Below are 19,932 nucleotides of genomic sequence, written 5' to 3'. Positions count from 1 at the left end.
AACTGACAAAGTTTTATTGGAATCGTCAGGATTCTTTCTGGATCCTGGATTGTTTCTGGATACCCAGATAGCAACTGTAGCCATGAGTACTTTTCTCATCTTTACTTGAATACGAGATTGTAATCTTACCTACCAGATGTACACCTTACCACCATTGTCCCTGCATTTACTACCTCTATATACTGAATTTCTGCAATACTCTATGTGGGGCCGTACCTCTTTACCATAGAAACTTCAATAGTGTAAACAGCCCACCTACATAGCAGAGTTTCAAGGATACAGCATATTACACCAGTGCTCGATAGACTGCACTACCTTCCAACCAGTTTCCAGGGACAATTCAAGGGGTTGGTTTTGAACTCTAATAAAAGGCTTTAATTTGGGTCCTGAATATCTTAGGGTCCACTTTTTTTGAGCTTTACTTCATCCATTGAAATCACTAGGGCAAAGTCCCAATATTTAAATATTTGGGGCTGGCACGGCATTCTCATTGGAAAGCCACAGACGCTGAAGTTCACATTTCCTCTTTGGTCTGACTGAGCCCGTATGTTCACCTTCAGGTCTTATCTATTCACTGAAACTTTTCAGAGGGGCAAAGCTAAATAGGAAGGATTGTAGCAGGCCTTCTTCTGTTGAGCATTGCTTTTAATGCTTGGATTATCTTGCTAATACAACAGAAAAATACTTAAAATTGTGTGTGTTATATTATAAAAGTGTTTCTATTGTATACCCACTTGCAGAACAGTGACAGACATCCAACATTAATTTAACAATTTATAATCAGTATATGAATTCTCTCTCTCTCATTTCATGCAACATTTACGTGGAATTTTCAAAAGCATTCAGCACTGATCTAATAGTGTTCTTTGCTAAAACTCCCATTGACTTCATTGGGAGCAGAGGCCAACACTGAACATTTAAAAAAATCCTACTCAATTTATTTGAAGCGGATATACTGATATTAAAACTAAAACAATAGGTTTCCAAAAAAGATCAATAATCACCGTAGGAAATGAAGCACCAGCACCTCTGCTGATCCCCAGAACAGTTGTTCCTATGCCACAGAGCTCAGCTAAATACCTAAACCAAAAAATTACATTTATGTAACATCTTTCAGACAGAAGTATCCCAGGTCATTTACAGTGATCAATGAAATGTGCCACACTTGGGTGGCATGAGGCTATCATTTTGCAGCATCAAACTATAACAGGTGTATGGAGGGGAGGTGGAGAACATTTCTCCAATTCAAGCTATAGAAAGTATTTAGATACGCAGATGGTGACTCAAGTTGGAATTTGGCCAGGACTCTAGGTCTAACTATCTATACTAAAGTTATCTAGTCTATCAGTCCTTATATCCTTACTCACTTCACCTCCTTGTGCCACAATTTCCCCATCTGTAAAAAGTGGGGAGATATAATAGGAGCTTATCTGTAAAGTGCTTTGAGATCTACTGATGAAGACGACTATTAGAGCTAGGTAGTAGAATTACTACCACCAGCCTCTGGAATTTAAAGATTTTTTTCTGTGAAAATATTACGAAATGAACACCAGAGATTGAATAGGAAGGGTTCTCTAGTAGTGGCTTTTTAGTGTTCATTTTTTCAGTCTACAATGCTTTAATATTATAATATTACCTTAGCTGTCGCCCTAATTTTCTGAAGAGAAAACTGATTGTTAGAAGGCTTAAAGTGGGAGGTGTTGACAAAACACATGCGCGGTAATACTGAAGGTACTTCCTCAATCCACTTGTGAATGCCTAGTAGAAGAAAAAACATTGACAACACCCTGCTTTTAAAACTATTAGTGCTCAGTTTATGTTCACACTGATTACAGTACATTAACATTAAAACACATTTACTGCATTCTAATTTGGGTACGTTATCTTAAAAAAAAAAGTCCAGTTTCAATGGCAAGACAAGAAAAGTTGTGTATTTGAAAGATAACAGGATTGTTTCCTTTTCATGCATATGGACAGCACCTATTAACATTAATATGAATTTTAATTTTAATTAATTTTTATTAATTTTAATTAATATTAATTTTAATAGGGTATTACAAACAAAGAAGATTCCCTTTGCCCCTCTGGTTAAAAAAGAATACTTATTTGACAACAACAAAGTTAATTACACCTCACCACACACAGAAGATTCATCGCATTGCTTAATCCAAGTCACATTTGGAGAACTAATATCTACAAGGAAGCAGTAAGCAATTTCAAACTGACATGATCTAATAAAAGGTATTAAAGTGGACTGTTTCCCTCATTTTATTTCTTTTACACTGTGAAGTGCATTTACACTTACAAAAAAGAGCTATTATATTTTTAATATATTTACTAATCAAATATTTAGCAATACTGCAGAACTTGAGAAACAGTCACCCTTTACCTCCCAATAAACAGCATGTCAAGATCATTCCTCTACAGAAACAATAAACACACTATTGAGCAGGCCAGCACCATTCAAGTACATTACCTGAAATACAAGCCCTTTGTTGTACAAGGAGTCTAAGACTGGCTGAAGAGAGAAGCGACTCAATCGTGTGTAATATGTTCCATATTCAGCAACTTCTGACAGGAGATTGTTCATGCTCTCAGGTGATGTTCCAGATACATATATCCCCTGCTTTATCACAAATGTCTGAGCAGCCTAGAATTGTGCAGAAAGGGAGACAGTACCAGTTAGTTATTTCAGAACTATATATTCAGTGTTATATAATTACACAACCTCACCCCAAACTGCCTGAAAACAAAACCCCCATAAAATAATGGCACACAGATTTGCAGTTTATTATGGTGACTGGAGTTAAATACCTGAGACAAAAAGATTAACAGATATAAAAGGTAGCACAATTTTAGGAGGAAAATTAAATCATAATTATATTAAAGTGTATATAAAAATTCTTGTTACTTAATCTTTTAACCAAACAGTTCTCTATACATTATTTTAATCACTTTAAGGCATTCGTGGAATCCATTAATTTACTTTCTCACATATTTTCTTGTACAGCTCTCTGGAGACTGTTTTGGACATTTAAACTGCAGTAAAAGAGTTCTCTGATTATTTTAAGTTATACTAATAGGAATCACAAAACTTCAAATGCAAAAAAATTATTTCTCTTGCAAAAATCTCTACCAAAAATCATGAAATCTGATGTGACTGAACATGATCATTCTTAGAAAAGTTTTTCATACCTGATTAAGTGAAAATGTAGCAGATACCACACCAATAAGGACATTCAAAACATCTTTAACCAGTTCAAATTCTTTCATTAGCACAAGCTGTGGAAGCTGGAGAATGGTATTGCTAAATAGTTCTAATTCCCCTTCTCGAAGCCTATAAAAATTGTCAAAAGCTTCTCTTCCAGCTTCAGTAAGATATGGTTCCTCTTTTTTACCAGGTGGGCTGTGTCAGAAAAAATACAGAAACAATAAAAGCCAAGAATAAATCAACTGCTTTCCTTTAAAATAAAGACATTTCAGAACTTTACACAGTCATTAAAAATGTTTTACCCTCGTGCATTATTTACAATGCAACATTTGCATAAGGAGGCTGTGTGGACAACTGTCAAAAGCATGCAGGAAATGGCATTCTTGAAGAAAGCGATAGATGTATTTGACCCCAAGATCCTGTCTGCACCAGCTCCTGACAGGAAGAGTGAAAAGACCAGGGTGGGTTCCCAAAGAGGAAGGGAAGACGACTACCACTGCTTACACAAAATTACCTACACAAATTAACTGCTGAAGTTACAAATAACTTTTGTTAAAATAGTAAGTGAAGTTCTGCAGCGCAAATGTTAAAAAAGCTAGGCAACTGCCAAGAGCCAGTTTTGAACTACAACCTAAAAATCTCTCCACTACCAACCCATTCTTAATTACGATAATTTTTACAGCACCAGATGTGTTCCAGAGAATTTACAGAACAAACAGAAAGGCATGTCCCTGCATAAAAGAATCTGAAATCTAAACACAGAAACAAAACATTCAAAATACTGTTCATATATTACCCACAGCTTCCAGTAATAACTTAATTATAAAAATCACTATTGCTAAATGGCATTGAGAAGCCATTAGAAAACAATCACACATGACCTGGCCCCACAACACTTAAGCACAAGTTCATTCACAAGTCAGCATATCTTATACAGCAAAGGAACTAGATTTTTCCAGTGTTCTAGGATGCATCTTTTAATTACATCTTTCGTATCTGTGCACAATTTAGAACTGGAGTTGGAATGGATACTTTCTTACAAAGATCCTGGGCAAACTTATAAGTGGTTTTAAAACAGTGGTTCTCAACCTTTTTTCATTTGCAGTCCTCTAAAAAAATTTCAGATGGAGGTACGAACCCCTTTGGAAATCCTAGACATCGTCTGCAGACCCCTAGGGATCTGCAGACCACAGGTTGAGAACTACTGGGTTAAAACAAAACATATGAGTGAAAACGGCACTTCTCCTCCTTCTCTCATTCCACTTGCCTATTCGGGGTCAGCAACTTTTATAGCCTTCTTTCAAAACTCATGACTGTATGCCAGGCTCTTGTACAGATTGCGCTCACTGTACTCTGCTGATATCTGGTCCACATACTGAGTCTTTGTCTCCTCCTTGGTCATCTTCCATCCACAACAATTGCAAGAGCTCTTCTGATGATAGAACTCTCTAGTCTCCACTGATATGCCCATACCAACAGAGCCTTGCCTCCCTCAATTTGTGTTCAATTGGCGCATCCTGCCTGAGGCCCTTTACAACCTCATTTCACTTTCTATCATGGAGCATCCAAGCTTCTGTCAACATCTTCATTTCCATGGTGAAGAGCCTATTTAGAGCCCTGCAAATTTGCGGATATCCACTTTATATCCACGGATCATTTTTGCAGATTGCGGATCGAATGCAGATACAAATTTTGTATCCGCGAAGGGCTCTAAGCATATTGATTTCTTGCGACTGATCAAGTCTCTGTTCCATACATTAAGATGTGTCGAATTACAGTTTTATACAGTCTATCTTTTAACTTTACTGGCATCGTTTTGTCACAGAGAACTGGGATCTACTCCTGCCATTTGCATCACACAGCTTTAATATTATGCTGGATATCACTCAGGAGGACACCATCATCTGCAGCCACTGATCCTAGTATTTAAACTATTTCACTCTTCTAAGCTTTCTGCCTGTGATTTCCTTTATGGAGATTTCAGAGTAACAGCCGTGTTAGTCTGTATTCGCAAAAAGAAAAGGAGTCCTTGTGGCACCTTAGAGACTAACCAATTTGAGCATGAGCTGATGAAGTGAGCTGTAGCTCACGAAAGCTCATGCTCAAATAAATTGGTTAGTCTCTAAGGTGCCACAAGGACTCCTTTTCCTTTATGGAGAGTCCTTCTCCCTCAGTTATCATAGCCACAGTCTAATCAATGTTCACTTCAAGTCCTGCCTGCTCAAAACTACGTTGCTACTATTCAAAATTGACTTGCAGGATCTCACAAACTTCTGCACATATCACTAGGTCACCAATGAACAGCATTTTCCAAAGCAGTTCTTTGTATATTCTCACTTTCCACATCCATTATAACTGCAAACAAAAAGAGGATCAGTGCTGATCCCTGATGTAGGCCAATACTTACAGGAAATTCTCTAACGTAGCCCCATTTAGTTTTGACTACGGTAGTTACTCCATCGTACATATCTTCGATAAGATGGACATACCATTCTGGGACACCTCTCCATTACAAAATCCACCAAAATAGTTCTCATGGTACATGATCATACACCTTCTATGGGTCCACAAAGACCATACCCAATTGCCATCTCTTTTCTCTGAACTCTTCCATGAGGATTTGTAGTGCAAATATGGCATCAGTTCTGCTCCTACTAGGCATGAAGCCATACTGTCCCTTCCAAATCTCAACTACTCCATGCAGACACTTTTCAATTATCTTCACTCATACTTTTAGAACATGTGATGTCAGTTTAACTGGGTGATAATTAGCATACAGTGTAATATCTCCTGTATATTTAAAAATAGGCACTACTAATCTTCTATGCCATTCATCCGGCATTTTCTCTTTCTTAAGAATATAACTGAACAAACTTTAAGATACTTAATGCCTTCCCTTCCCAATGACTTCATCACATGCACTGGTACTTCACCGGCCCAAATCTTTTCTTCTTTTTTCATTTTCCTAAGTGCCTCTGCAACCACTTCCTCCTATATGCAATCTCTCACACCCCGGTTCAGCTTACATGTTCATACACATGTGTTAAGACATCACTGATGTTTTGCCTAAATTTAAAAGTGCACATTACCCATGTTGAAAACATAACATACTTAAACCTAGACCTTTCACAATATGATGCACCCTTTGGAAGGAAAAATGATTAATGCTGTCTCACCAATTCTTCTTTAGACAGACATCCAAAAGTATTATTTGGACATGACCTCAAAATAAGCATTTGCTCTTATTTAGGAAATGACACACACACCTTTTTAAAGTGTTTAAAGGTTAAAAGAATAAGTTTTTACTTATTCATGCAAGAAGGAAACCTATATTTACCATTCTAACCAATACTCCCTCCAGACTACACAGTTTTGTGAATGGCACCACAGCACAGCGGTTCGGAGGGTACATAGTTATTATGGACGTACTGATAGGTAATTCCAGCTAATGTTTAGCCTATTATCCAGTGTAATTAATGAATTTTGTTTCAAGACTTGGCATAATTGCTTTTCACAGGACAAGTGAATATTCTAGATCAATTTCTGGATTAAGTACTTCCTTATATTCCCTTGCGCAAATATTTTAAAAATAATCATTTTTTGAAATTCAGCATTCCCTGTCTTTTTCTTCACCCAAATGATCTGAATAATGGAACAAAACAGGCTCTTAACATTTTCCATATAATTCATATTAAAACCTTGTGCAAAGGTTCCATTTGAAGAAAATAGGTTGAAATTAGCTAAACTAAAAATATCAACCATTAATAATTGTTACTGGGTAGTCAAGGCCATGTTAAAGCTTAAGTTATTCTTAAATGCTGTCATTTGACAAAATGACAACCATCATAACCAATCAACTAAAACTGTTAATTAGCATGCTACTGTTAATTTGCATGATGCCATTTTATTGGTTGAAATGAGTCAATAGGGTGAAGGGGATTATATACACGTCAAGAGTTCCTATTGATAGATTATTTGTGTCAACTGTTCACAAACAGAACGAACACTGGACTGGAGTTACCAGCTTCCTCCATAGCCCTGAAAATGTTGCAGTTTCCCCATCAGCAAAATGAGGACACTTTGTCTAACTTGTGGTTAATGTTTGTTAATTGCTTTGAAGAGGAAATGGGATCCTATAAGCTCCAAGTACTTGTATTAACATATGCAAATCTCCTCCCCCCTTAGAACAAGAATAGCTGTTCATAAAATGAGAAATACTCCCTCGACCTAAAGTGTTATTGATGTCTATTACGATAGCACCCACTATGTGCTAGTCTCTGTCACACATATATGAAGACACAGTCCATGCCACTAAAAACTCAAAATCTAAATGGCAGCAAGGAAAACTGTCCCGCTGCTTGAAAAATGTCATAGAGCACTACACTGTTATCTGGCAAAAACATAGCTCGGAGGGAACAGAAATAAGCTTCTGAGCCTCAAGATATTGAACTCCATGTTCCAAATCAGATGGTATATTCCTAGCTTGTTTATTCTAATTAAGGTCACTTCCAACTAAAATACATACAAACCATACATAAGCATACAATTCTTTTTCATCTTAACATCAGACACATACCATCCAATTCTTTCCCAGCATCTTCGTTTGCTGGGTCCATAAGTAAGTACGGCATCCCAGAGGTCTATGTCTGGAGTCATGCTGGGTTCCGATTGTGAATCAGGAGTCAGATTGGATGCTGACTGGAATCCCTCATCTTCTGATTGATCTATACTTTGAGGAACCTGTAAAAAACCATGAGAGTTCAAACTGTACACATATATGCAACATTTATTGAGGAATATTACGCTAATGCCATTTAATTGTTGGTCTCACTTTAACAATTTATCAAAGATACTCATTTTAAGTACTCAGGCTTTATTATTTATACAAACCGAAACTTTGCTATTTGTAACAATAAAATCCACTTCAATTTCTGACAAGCCTTTTTTTTTGGTAGCCAATGGAATAATCAAACTACAATATTAACAATGTTAGTATTAGACACGGAAATATTTTACTCTGAATATAACGTCAGTTCAGAAACTAGATGTCCAATAATACATAATGCTCCAGAACAATAAACCTGTTTTGTTTTTCTTTTTCACAAAATAAGTGACTTATAATAAGGCCCTGATCGCACAAATTCTTATGCATGTGATTAAAGTGTCCATGACCAGTTCCATTGTTTTCACTAGGACTACTCATGTGCATAAAATCAGGCACGGGTTTGCAGGATCAGGGCCTCTAAACATCCCAACCATGGAACTCCACTGACTTTGTTGGGAGCTTGGTGTGCAGTGTAATACCCCAAATCTGTGTAATAGGTCAAATTGATTGGACGCAGATTGCTCCTAAGAACATTTCATACAGTGTTTTCCAACCTGATAGAAGGGGTACAGGCATGTAAAGAAAAAGAGTTGCTTCCTTGACCCAGGATCTGACTCACCCCTTTAACTACAACGTGCATACACAGATACAGGTAAAGTGGCATACAGCTCCTTTAAGCATGCCAGCCTTCCTTCCGTGTTCCTGTCATAAACCCTAATGAAAGTTGAATCTGCAATTACCGTGTATAGGGCTACAGATTCAGCCAGCAACCTGCTACCCCAGTGGTGGGCAACCTGCGGCCCCTTCAGGGTAATCCGCTGGTGGTCCACAAGACAGTTTGTTTACATTTGCACAGCCGCCCGCAGCTCCCAGTGGCCGTGGTTCGCTGTTCCCAGCCAATGGGAGCTGTGGGAAGCAGTGGCCAGCACGTCCCTGCAGCCCTTGCCGCTTCCTGCAAATGTAAACAAACTGTCTCGCAGCCCACCAGCGGATTTCCCTGGTGGGCCGCAGGTTGCCCTCCACTGTGCTAGCCCATGCCTCTGCTCCCACCAAACTCAGCTCAGTAGCAAAAGCATACACATCCAAGGCAAAAGAAACTGCTACTGCAGGGGTCAGCAACCTTTCAGAAGTGGTGTGCTGAGTCTTCATTTATTCACTCTAATTTAAGGTTTCGCGTGCCAGTAATATATTTTAACATTTTTAGAAAGTCTCTTTCTAGAAGTCTTTAATATATAACTAAACTATTGTTGTATGTAAAGTAAATAAAGTTTTTAAAATGTTTAAGAAGCTTCATTTAAAATTAAATTAAAATGCAGAGCCCCCCGGAATGCCACTGAAAATTAGCTTGTGTGACGCCTTTGGCACACGTGCCATAGGTTGGCTACCCCTGTGCTACTGGACCATCTTCACCCTAAGTAGCATGTAGCCTTCTCTTTTAAATGGGAGAATTACAGGGGCAACAATAAAATAAGAAAAAAGAAAGATTAAAAACAGAAAAAGCAAAAGATACCCATAGTCAGAAAGAAAAAAAAAATCAAATCTGTTAATCTAGCTTCTTCTGCAGTTCTTATCAGTGCTATATAACAATACAGGACGAAAGAGAAAAATGATACCAAAAAAGAGATAGTGGAAACTTTGCTTAGTGAAAGGTTGCATGTAGCGGGGAGCTACATAAAACCATCTCAAGAAGGGCTCCAATTAAAAAAACCTGCAACCTGGTCAACTGGATACTAGAACAGAGATGTAAAGAGGGATGCTCACATGCAAATTAAATATTATGAGCAGGGAATGATGTAAGCAAATGTTTTAAATCCACACCTTTGTAATGCTGATAAACAGCCATTTCGTACAGTAGTATTAAAAAAAAAAGTTTCAAAAAGGCATATTGGAAGTATGTATATACTCTGAAGTAAAATAATAAGTATAGTGAAAATAAATTGACACCATACTTTAATCGCAAGTCCAGACAAATCCGCATTGTCAGGTACTGGTGGCAGATCCAACCTGATGTCCATGTCATATGTACGGCTATGGACAAGAGCACCAAAGAGTGAGACACGTGTTTCCTTCTCAAACTTGTCACCAACAGGGTAGTTCTGTGAAAATAATCCGATGGCAGGAAGTCCAGTGCCGGGTGCAGCCTCCATTATCTGAACTGTCTTTTGAATTGTGTCATTAAACTGATACTCTTCATTTGTAATTAAAGTCTGTATATCAGCTTCAAATACACTCACATCATAATAATCATAACCCTGATATTTAACATTTCTCCCAACATACTTGTTGTTCAGAAAATAGTCCTTTTTTTGTGGTAGAAGCTGAGGAGGACCAGTTCCTACAAGCTGTACTAGAAGATCCAGAATAGAATTAATTTCCATAAATGGTAAGCAATCAGATGTTTCCAGTTCCTCCACGAGTTTCTCCAGCCTATCTGCTTGAGCACCCATTCCGCCAACTCTCAAGTTGAAGGACAGCATTAAAATTTTGTTTTTCACTGGAAGTCTGGAAATGTTTTGCACTTTACGGGCCTCCTCTTGAAAAAGATTCATGAATAGGGCATTATACGCAATCCTTTTTAGATTTTGCTTAGCCCTTTTCTTGCTGATCTTCTGTCTGCCCAGATGGACCTTCCATGACAAACCTGTCATGTGCGCTTCACACAAGTCACTAAACAACTGTGTAATGCTCTCCATTTCAACACAAATAAGTGGTAAAGTTAATTCATTGCAAATATAACTGTATGTTTGGTCTTTGATTCCATTTCAAGACCTGGAAAATACAAAGAAAAAAAAAGAGACATTAGTGACTAATCACACATGTAGAACCTCTGGAAGTATGTGTTAATGTACTTAAATTTAAAATAGAGTTAGCCCAATATGTGCAGCGTTACAGATAAAGCCAAACCGCTACATCATAACCTCTGTTTCATATACACACACACACACACACACACTTGATCTCACACTTTTTTTTTTATATAAAGAGGACAGGTTACACCATAGATAAAAAGCCTGCCGTGGTACATGAACGAACACAGATTACCTGGTACTTGAATGAACACAGGTTACCATGGTAGAGGAGTGTTTCACTGTCAAGCACTAACACATCCACGTGTCTTGTCAATACCAACTTTTTTCAGGATATTTCCCACTAATAACTTGATTAACAAAAATAACTTTCTGCTGCAAACTCAGCTATATTTATACTAGGAGTTCAAACAATACAGTGCAAAAAGAGTGTGAGATCAAAATTATTCTGGTGATAGTAACAGTTCGAGTGCTAGTGTAGACAGGGCAAGTAGTCAAGAGCTGCTAAAAGCAGGGGCAGTGCCTAGTCCACCCTGTCCCCAGGGGCACACAAAGGTAAAAAGAGCAGTGCCTAGTCCACCCTGTCCCCACCGCTCCCACCAAAAGATCTGCACCAGTCCGCGTCCCCTTCAAAACGTATAGTGACTGTAACCGGTCCCAGCCGAGCACGCCCGTACTCGCCCGGTGACTGGGGTGACCCCCCCCCCAGCCCCTCCACAATACCCGAGGCAGCCGGCAGCCCCCACCAAGAGTCGGGACAGCCCCCAGCCCCCTCCCGCCAGGCCTGGGGCCGCCCATCCCCCTGCCCCTACCCCGCGCTGAGCAGCCCCAGGCGCCTCTCAGGGCTGCGCGCTCCCGCGGGCCCACCGGCCGCTCCAGCCCCAGAGCAGCCAGCGGCCCCGCGCTCGGGCGCCGCCATTGGGACGTCACGGGAGAGCGACGGGGCCCGGCAGCCAAGGGCGGGGGAAGCAGGGGTGGGGGACGCGGCTCGTGGGCGTAGGAACCGGAAGAGGGGCCTGGGGTTGCTGCGGGGCGGGGCTCACAGAAGGGGGCGGGGACGGCAGAGGGGGCGGGGCTCGCCTAGCGGGTGCACTGAGGGGGGAGAGAAGAAGGGGTTAAGGGGGCAGCGCGGGAAGGGGCTCGTAAAGCCGCCTGTTGGGGGTTGGGCGGTTTGTGGTTGCTGGTGCTTGTGGGGAGTATTGAAGGTCGCTGCGAAAGGCGGGGTGGTTTTGCATTGACAGGCCCGTTCCAGATCAACCTGGTGTTTGCTCCGTCCGGGGGGAATTCTGCACCAGACAAAAGAAAATTTCTGCCCACGCTATTGTAAAATTCTGCAGGGTTCTGCCAATGTTATTTGTCAATAAATAAATGTGGAGGCTCTAGCACAGGGAGGCCAGCATCAGAGTGTGAAAACCGGATACTGAGCACCAGGCTCTCTCCTTGCTCCGCCTCTTTCTCTTGAGGCTCCCCCCAGCTCCCTCCCACTGCCTGTTGATCCGGGGCTGCAGGAGTAGATGGGAGAGTGGGGCAGGCCGGGGGTGGGGGCAGGCATGGTCTGAGGGCAGAGGGGTGAGTGGGCAGGGTGGAGGAGAGGCAGTGGTGAGCTGAAGCTGGTTTGCTGGAACCGGTTGTTAAATTTAGAAGCCTTTTTAGAACCGGTTGTGGGACAACCAGTGTGGGACAGCCGGTTCTAAAGGGGCTTCTAAATTTAACAACCGGCCAAAAGTGGCACCTTTGGCGCTGACTCGGTGGGTGCTCCAGCCCTGGAGCACCTATGGGGAAAATTTGGTGGGTGCAGAGCACCCACCGGCAGCTCCCTGCCTGGCCCCAGATCACCTCACCTCCTCTCTGCCTGCTCCCCTGAACGCGCTGTCCCGCTCTGCTTCTCCACCCCCGGTTCCCGCGAATCAGCTGTTCGCACTGGAAGCCTGGGGGGGCTGAGAAGCAAGTCGTGCTCAGGCCCACGGAGGCGGAGTGGAGGTGAGCTGGGGCGGGGGGGGCACGAGGAGGGCCGCACAGGGGAACCACTCCCCACCCCAGCTCGCCTCCACCTCCCTGGGCCTGAACGCGAAGTCGCCGCCTGTTTCTCAGCCCTCAGGCTTCCCTTGCGAACAGCTGATTCGTGGGAAGCGGGGGGAGGAGGGGCCGCGAAGCAGAGCGGGGCGGCACGTTCAGGCGAGGAGGCGGAGGCGAAGGCGAAGTGGAGGTGAGCTGGGGCCGGGCGCGGGGCTGGGAGCTGCTGGTGGGTGCTCTGCACCCACCAAATTTTCCCCGTGGGTGCGTTCCAGCCCCGGAGCACCCACAGAGTTGGTGCCTAAGTTGCCACTTTTGACGTGATCAGTGTGGGGAGCGACCGCTTCCCCTGCTCCCCCACTAGTTACGCTACCCTGCCCCTAGGAGCCAGAGGGACCTGCTGGATGCTTCCTGGGAGTCGCCCCAGGTAAGCACCACCGGGACTCCCCATCTCGCCCCCCAGCAGGTCCCTCTGGCTCTTAGGAGTGGGGTGGGCACCCACTACGGTGGCCCATGAGACCCTCCTGCCCTGTTCTGGGGGCAGTCAGGGCACAGGGGAGGGGGGTGGATGGGGCAGGCGTCCTGGGGGATGGGGGCGGGCCACAACCCCCTCCGTGGGGTGAGGAGGGTGAGGAGGGAACCGGTTGTTAAGATTTTGGCAGCTCATCACTGGAGAGAGGTACCGGTGGGTCCCGCTCCTCTCGGGAGGGAGCCGTCCCTTGGTGCTCCTTCAGGCTCTAGCAGCTGCTGCTCTTCTCCTGCATCCTCGCCCCACGTTACTCGCCCCCAGACGCCAGTTACTGCAGATAACCAGACTTAGTGTCCGCTCAACAGTGCTAACTGGACATTCAGCCAAACTTTCCGGTTGAAAACCGTACACCAGGCAACCCTACTCTAGCATGGCAGTGGGGAGCACAGGCCACTGGCTGCACAGAGATGGGAGATCACCCTGCAGGACCCCCCACAGGCACAAAGACTACACCCAACCCTGACACAGTGCAAGGGCCAGGCCTGCCCCAGAAACACCCCAGGATCCTGCCCCTCTGCACCAGGTGTGGGTAGGCAGGCTCAGCCGAGCAGGATCCAAGTGTGGGGGCATCCAGGTGTGGGGGAGAGGGTTCTGTATGGGGCAGTCTGGATGCAGGCGGCTCAGTAGGGTTGCCAACTCTTCCAGATTGGCCAGGAGTCTCCCGGAATCAGAATCGATCTCCTGTTGGCTACTGAAACCAATCCAGGAGATTTTAATAGGCCACTAAAAGTCCGGTCCTCAGCACAGTGGGACTAACGCAGGCTCCCTAACTACCCTGGCTTCACGTGGTCCCGGAAGCAACCAGCATATTCCTCTGGTTCCTAGGCACAGAGGCTCTGCCCTGAGCACCAACTGTGCAGCTCCCATTGGCCAGGAACTGCAGCCAATGGGAGCTGCGGGGATGGTGCCTGCAGGCAGGGGCAGCGCACAGAGCTCCCTGGCTGCCTTTGAGTTTAGGAGCCGGACGTGCTGGTCGCTTCTGGGAGCCACCTGAGGTAAGTGTTGCCCAGACAGAGCCCTCACCCCCTCCTGTACCCCAACCCCCTGCCCCAGCCCTGAGCCCCCTCCTGCATCCAAACTCCCTCCCAGATCCCGCACCGCCTCCTGCATCCCAACACTCTGACCCAGGCTCAGCCTGGAGCCCCCTCCTGCACTCCGAACCCCTCGGCCCTAGGCCAGAGCCTGCACCCCCTCCCGCACCCAACCCCCTGCTCGGTGAAAGTGAGCGAGGGTGGCAGAGAGCGAGTGACGTGATGGAGTGAGTGGGTGGCAGGGCCTTGGAGAAGGAGCAGGGCAGGGCCATGGCCTCAGGGAAGGGGTGTGGCAGGGGGGGGTAAGGGTGTTTGGGTTTGGGCAAATAGACAGTTGGCTACTCTATGGCTCACTGGGGGACCCAGTTGCAGGAAGGAGCTGAATGCACAGGGGCTTGTTGTGGGGTTCTGGGTGCAGGAGCAATGGGATGTGGTGGGGGGTCCAGGTGAAGAGGGTCCGGAGCTCATCACGGGATGGGGCTCAGCAGATAGGGGTCTGAGTGTAGGGGGTTGTGGCTCGGCGGGAAGTGTCTGGGTGCGGAGGGGCTCCAGATGCAGGGGGTGAGGCATGGCAGGGTGGGAGTTTGAATGCAGGGAGTTCTGGGGGAGGTGAGGTTCAGCAGGGGAGTCTGGGTATGGGGGGTCCAGATACATAGGAGTTGGGTGGATGGGGGAGCAGCTCCCCATCCTCAGTGACCTCTCCTCCCATGGCTGAGGAGTGATGGGGGCAGGAAGGGGGAAGAGCTTCCTGCAGCCAGGGGAGGTTTCTGGGGGTGGGTCTCACACAAACCCCATCACTCCTTGCAGGAGAAGAGGAAGTCTTGTCCTCCCCAGCCCAGCTGGGAATAGCAGCTAAGCCCAGTACAGGGTAGGAGCCACCAGCTGGGGCGTCCCCAGCTTCCCCTCCCCCCACAGTGATTTACCTCTCTGCCGGCTGTTCTGGGTGCCTGAAATGATGCGCCCAGGCTGCTGAAGAGGGGTGTGTGACCACTCTTGCAGTTTCCCTTTGCTTCCCCATTAGAAATTCATTTTTTTTTGCAGGAAAGCAAAGAAATCTGAGCGGGACATGAATTCTGCATGTATGCAGTGGTGCAGAATTCCTCCACAAGTACTATTTAAACTCCTCTCTTCCCTCTGTCAGTAGTCAGGGTAGATCAATGGAACAGTTTTGAAACTGCTTGACCTGCAGACAGATGATTGTCTTGATTTAGGGCAAAAGACGGGCAGACAAAAGTAAAGTAGTTCCGGTTACCTCCATTCTGCATTTCCATGCCTTAAAAAAAAAAAATGTAACCTCAGTTTTGAATTTACTGGCTTTCAGACATTGAAACACCAGGAATAAAAGATAAGCCATTTTGTGTGACTTTCCTGTTTCTTTCAGTAACGTGAAAGCCAAATGGTATGTTCGAATCCGAAATAAAATAATACAATCTTAGTGAATTCTTTTAACATTTTATTTCGGTGGGATTTTACTACAAATATGTGAAAGAAGTGCTTCAGAAGACTTGCATCTTTAATAATCATTTTGTTATGTGTATTTGTCAGTGAAAAAAGTGTCAAGTTATAACAAGGTATATGTGTTACTTGATTCTGAGCTACAAAATGAGCATGTACATTAAAATGATAGTATGTGCTACCTGTGTACATGATTTTTCTAAACATTTTCATAACAGTGATTTAGCCCCAAGGATGCTTAATTCTCAAAGGTATTTTCCTCTTAAGTTTCAGTTACATTGTACAACTAACTCCAGGTCAACATTTTGTGTCTGGGAATTTTCTTTGGCTTTGAGCAACTTAATTTTAAGAGGAGCTCTGCAACACATTCATGTACAACATGGGCTTTCATGTATCACACTAGCCAGTAGTTTCAAGGGTTGCCATATTTTGGTCCACTAAAAACTGAATTCAGCATCATTGTTAACAAGCTTCTCCTGCCAAGCTACGATTTTGCTGGCTTTTGGAGACAGCAGAGCTAAGATGAAGGGAGAAATGTTTACTTGTCTATTTGTAGTGCTGCTCTTGGATCTGCCCCAGTAATAATAATAATTTTACATTACTTTATGTTTTCAAAGCACAAGATCAATAAGTTATCCCTGTTTTATATACACACAAATAGGAATAGAGGAATTAAGTGAGTTGCATGGGACACAGTTTAAGTCTCTCAATTGATTAGATACCGGGACAGTCAGGCAACTTGAGTTCTAATCGTAGCGTTACCACTCACTCACTTTGTAGCTTTTGACAAGACACTTAAATCTCTCTGAGCTTCAAATTTTGCCACCTGAACAATGGGAACAGTGATATTTATGTCATGGTACAGGGAATACAAGGCGTAAAGAATATTTGTAAAATATTTTTGAATCCTTGGATGAGATATGCTGAATATGTTAAGTAGTATTAAGGCAACAGAGTGTAGCACTTTGGAATAGAACTGATGAGTTCTGGCTCCTAGTCCTTTTTACTCCTGGGGGAATTCTGTGCCACTACACATGTGCATAATTAGTTAGCTGTGCATAATTTTAATTTTTTGTGCAGAAGAAGGGCTCTGCTGAAAAGTTGCTGCAGTTCCACCTTTTGCCCACCAGAGGACACTGTGGTGACAGAACGCAGCAGCAGCTCCTAGCAGAAAATAACTTCTGCAGTGCTACCTTTTGCCCACCAGAGGGTGATAGAACAAATCAGTAGCTCCCAGCAAGCTAGGGAAGAGAAAGAGCCTGCAGAGGCTTCTACGCAGCGGGCCAGGTCAGGAGATAGCGGTTATGGGGAGACAGCGTGGAGTGCTGACGGGGGTCAGACAGGGGCTCATGAGGGCTAGTAGGGGAGGACAGACTGGGGCCGGGTCTGAATTGGAGTGGAGGCATAGGGCCATAGTGGGAAGGGAAGTGCATGGCCACATGGTAATGGGGGAGGGAGTGCAGAGCAACATAGGAACAGAGGGTGTCTGAGTAGGGGCACAAACACACATGAGGATGGGGAGGGGGTGCGGGGCCACATGGGGATGGGGGGAGTGGGTGTCTGAGTGGAGGTGGAGGGACACATGTGCCTGACTGAATGGGAGAGTCTAGGGGACAGCCAGGGTCTGCATGGGGGAAGCTCCCTAACAATCCCTCCCCACCCCTACCCTCAAAATACCTGTTCCATACTTTTCCCATGCACACCCACCAACCCTCCAAGTTTTGCTCCTCCATTACCCCTGACTCCTCCCAGACTTTGCACTGCTTCTGGGGGTGCGGGAAATATGGTTCTGTAGTTTAAATGAATTATTATTCAGAGTTCTGTATTAATATGCCTAGTAAGGAATCTATTTGTCAAAATAATTCTGAATCTTTTTTGTTGTCTGTATTGTTACAGACATACTTGCTGACAGGTATTTTGAAATAAATGACTAAAAATAATTGAAACTGGTGTGATATATTGTTACTTTGTCAAATAAAATATGCAGAATTTGAAAGTATTGTGTACAGAATTTTAAAAATTTTTGTTGCAGAATTTTTAATTTTTTGGTGCAGAATTCCCCCAGGAGTAGGCTTATCCATTAGACCAGTGGTTCTCAACCAGGGATCTTGGGCCTCCTGAGGGACCACGAGCAGTTCCAGGGGGTCCGCCAAACATGGCTGGCATTAGACTCGCTAGGGCCCAGGGCAGTAAGCCAAAATCCTGCCATGTAGGACTGCAGTCTGGGCCCTCAAGCCCCACCACCTGGGACCAGGGCCAAAGCCTGAGCAATTTAGCTTCACCTAGCCCCCTATGATGTGGGGTCCCGGTCAGCTGCCTTCCTTGTACCCTCTAACTGGCCCTGGCTTTTATACGCAGAAAAAACAGTTGTTGTGGCACCGGTGGGTAGTGGAGTTTTCAATAGTTAGAAAGAAAAAGGTTGAGAACCCTGCCTTAGACTACGCTGCCTCTTTTTAGGTGCCCCTCTCATATCCACCGCTAGTTACTGTAAAGTGCTTTGAAGAACTCTGTCTGTCGTTTTGGTTCACTTTACTGATAATTTGAAACCAATACCCCAAAGTGGATTTTCCTTTCCTAAGGTTGGTGGTTTATTTTTAGGCTGATTGCTATTGTTGCATCACACTTTTTAGCATTTACTCTTCCACTATATTTTTGTGTAGACAAAGTTATAGCAAAGAATGCCATCATTTTATTGTATATTATAATAGTTGACTTTCTAATACATATCAACCTTAGAAACAATCTTCTGACATTACCTGCAAAGTAATCCTACTGAAAAAATACACTGGAAAATCTTCCATTTAATTTGATCAAGAGCTCAAGAACCTAATAATTTATATTAAAAATACTACAATCTTGGATTCAAGGATCGGCTATAGAATATTACAATCTAATGAAGGCAGGTCAAAAGTAGACCTTGTTGGGAATTTTTCAACAAAATGTTTTTTCCCCATCAGAAAATGCTGATCATTTGAAACAAACATTTTGCAGGAAAGGGTTGGTTTAGACAAATTCAAAATTTTTTTACTGTTGGTAAAATTCGTTTTGAAATTGTCAAAATGTCCCCGACACAAAAAATTCAATTTTCCAATTTAAAACAAATTTTTCACCTGATTTGAATGTTTTGGTTCATGAGAATTTGAGGTGTTGACATTTCATCCCAATTTGGGACAGTAAAAGTTTTCAAAATCTCAAAAATTCTTGCAGAATGGGAAAACCTTTTCCTGCCCACCTCAAGTCAAAAGTCAGTATGAGCTAGAAAATCTAAAATAGGAATAGCCATAGAAGACCTCTCTTAATAGAATTCTACTACAATTTAAAGTTGTGATATTCAGATTGTTTAGGACATAAGTACTGTTAAGTGATATATCCCCATATGGGCCCCAATCTTGCAAACACATGCACATGCTTAAATTTTAAGCATGCAAGTAGTCACTTTAGGTAAAATTTTCAAAAGCATCTAAAGTCACTTAGAAGCCTCAGTCTCACCGACTTTAAATGTGATGTAGGAGCCTAAGTAACTTATGAGTAGAGCTAGTCAGAAATTTTCAGTAAAGGCTGAGGCACTGGACCAAAATATTTTTTTAAATCTGCTGCAGATTTGGCAAAACTTCTATAACACACAGCTAGAACTGGATCTCTGGGGGCTCTCCTCCTTAGCAGGGACCAAAGTTGCTGGGGCTCCCATGGCTGGCTAGGCTCCTCCTTCTGTGGCTCATCTTAGGTGCTTTTGATAACTTTACCTTTGACTTGAGCAAGTTAACCATGTAAGTATATGTGTTTTAAGGATGAAGATCATGAAAAAAATATCTACCATTTATTTCAATCAAAGTGACAGGAATGGACTTGGTAGAGATAAGTAAAAAGACACTGTTTTGTATTAGAACCTGGAATTAATACTCTGATCTCATTGTGCTAGAAGCATTACTTTTGAAGCTGAGAACTGAACTATGTCACCAGATAAACAAGTAGGCTATCCTTATTCATTTTCAAATGTTCACCTTGTTCATCTTGCTTTATCATGATAAAATATTAATATTTCTATATACAGGAAATATACA

The 19,932-nt window shown here is 43.4% G+C and overlaps 1 protein-coding gene across 3 annotated transcripts in view; it reads right to left on the bottom strand.

Annotated features, from left to right (window-relative positions):
* Positions 1-11,768, bottom strand: part of TUBGCP6 (tubulin gamma complex component 6) — a 30,379-nt gene extending 18,611 nt beyond the window's left edge. Inside the window, exons 1-7 of one of the 3 annotated variants that reach the window (XM_077834682.1) lie at positions 11,656-11,768; positions 9,986-10,805; positions 7,788-7,951; positions 3,196-3,406; positions 2,477-2,650; positions 1,637-1,758; positions 1,005-1,080 (exon numbers count right to left, since the gene is read on the bottom strand). In XM_077834682.1, coding sequence (XP_077690808.1) covers positions 1,005-1,080; positions 1,637-1,758; positions 2,477-2,650; positions 3,196-3,406; positions 7,788-7,951; positions 9,986-10,729 — 1,491 coding nt within the window. In that variant the 5' untranslated portion in view covers positions 10,730-10,805; positions 11,656-11,768. The other 2 variants (XM_077834691.1, XM_077834701.1) reach the window with 2 other exon arrangements.
* Positions 11,769-19,932: the final 8,164 nt, after the last annotated feature.

The sequence above is a fragment of the Eretmochelys imbricata genome, chromosome 1 (assembly GCF_965152235.1).
Source record: "Eretmochelys imbricata isolate rEreImb1 chromosome 1, rEreImb1.hap1, whole genome shotgun sequence".
In the NCBI taxonomy this organism is placed as follows: domain Eukaryota; kingdom Metazoa; phylum Chordata; order Testudines; family Cheloniidae; genus Eretmochelys; species Eretmochelys imbricata.
This window is presented reverse-complemented; position numbering and strand designations above follow the sequence as displayed.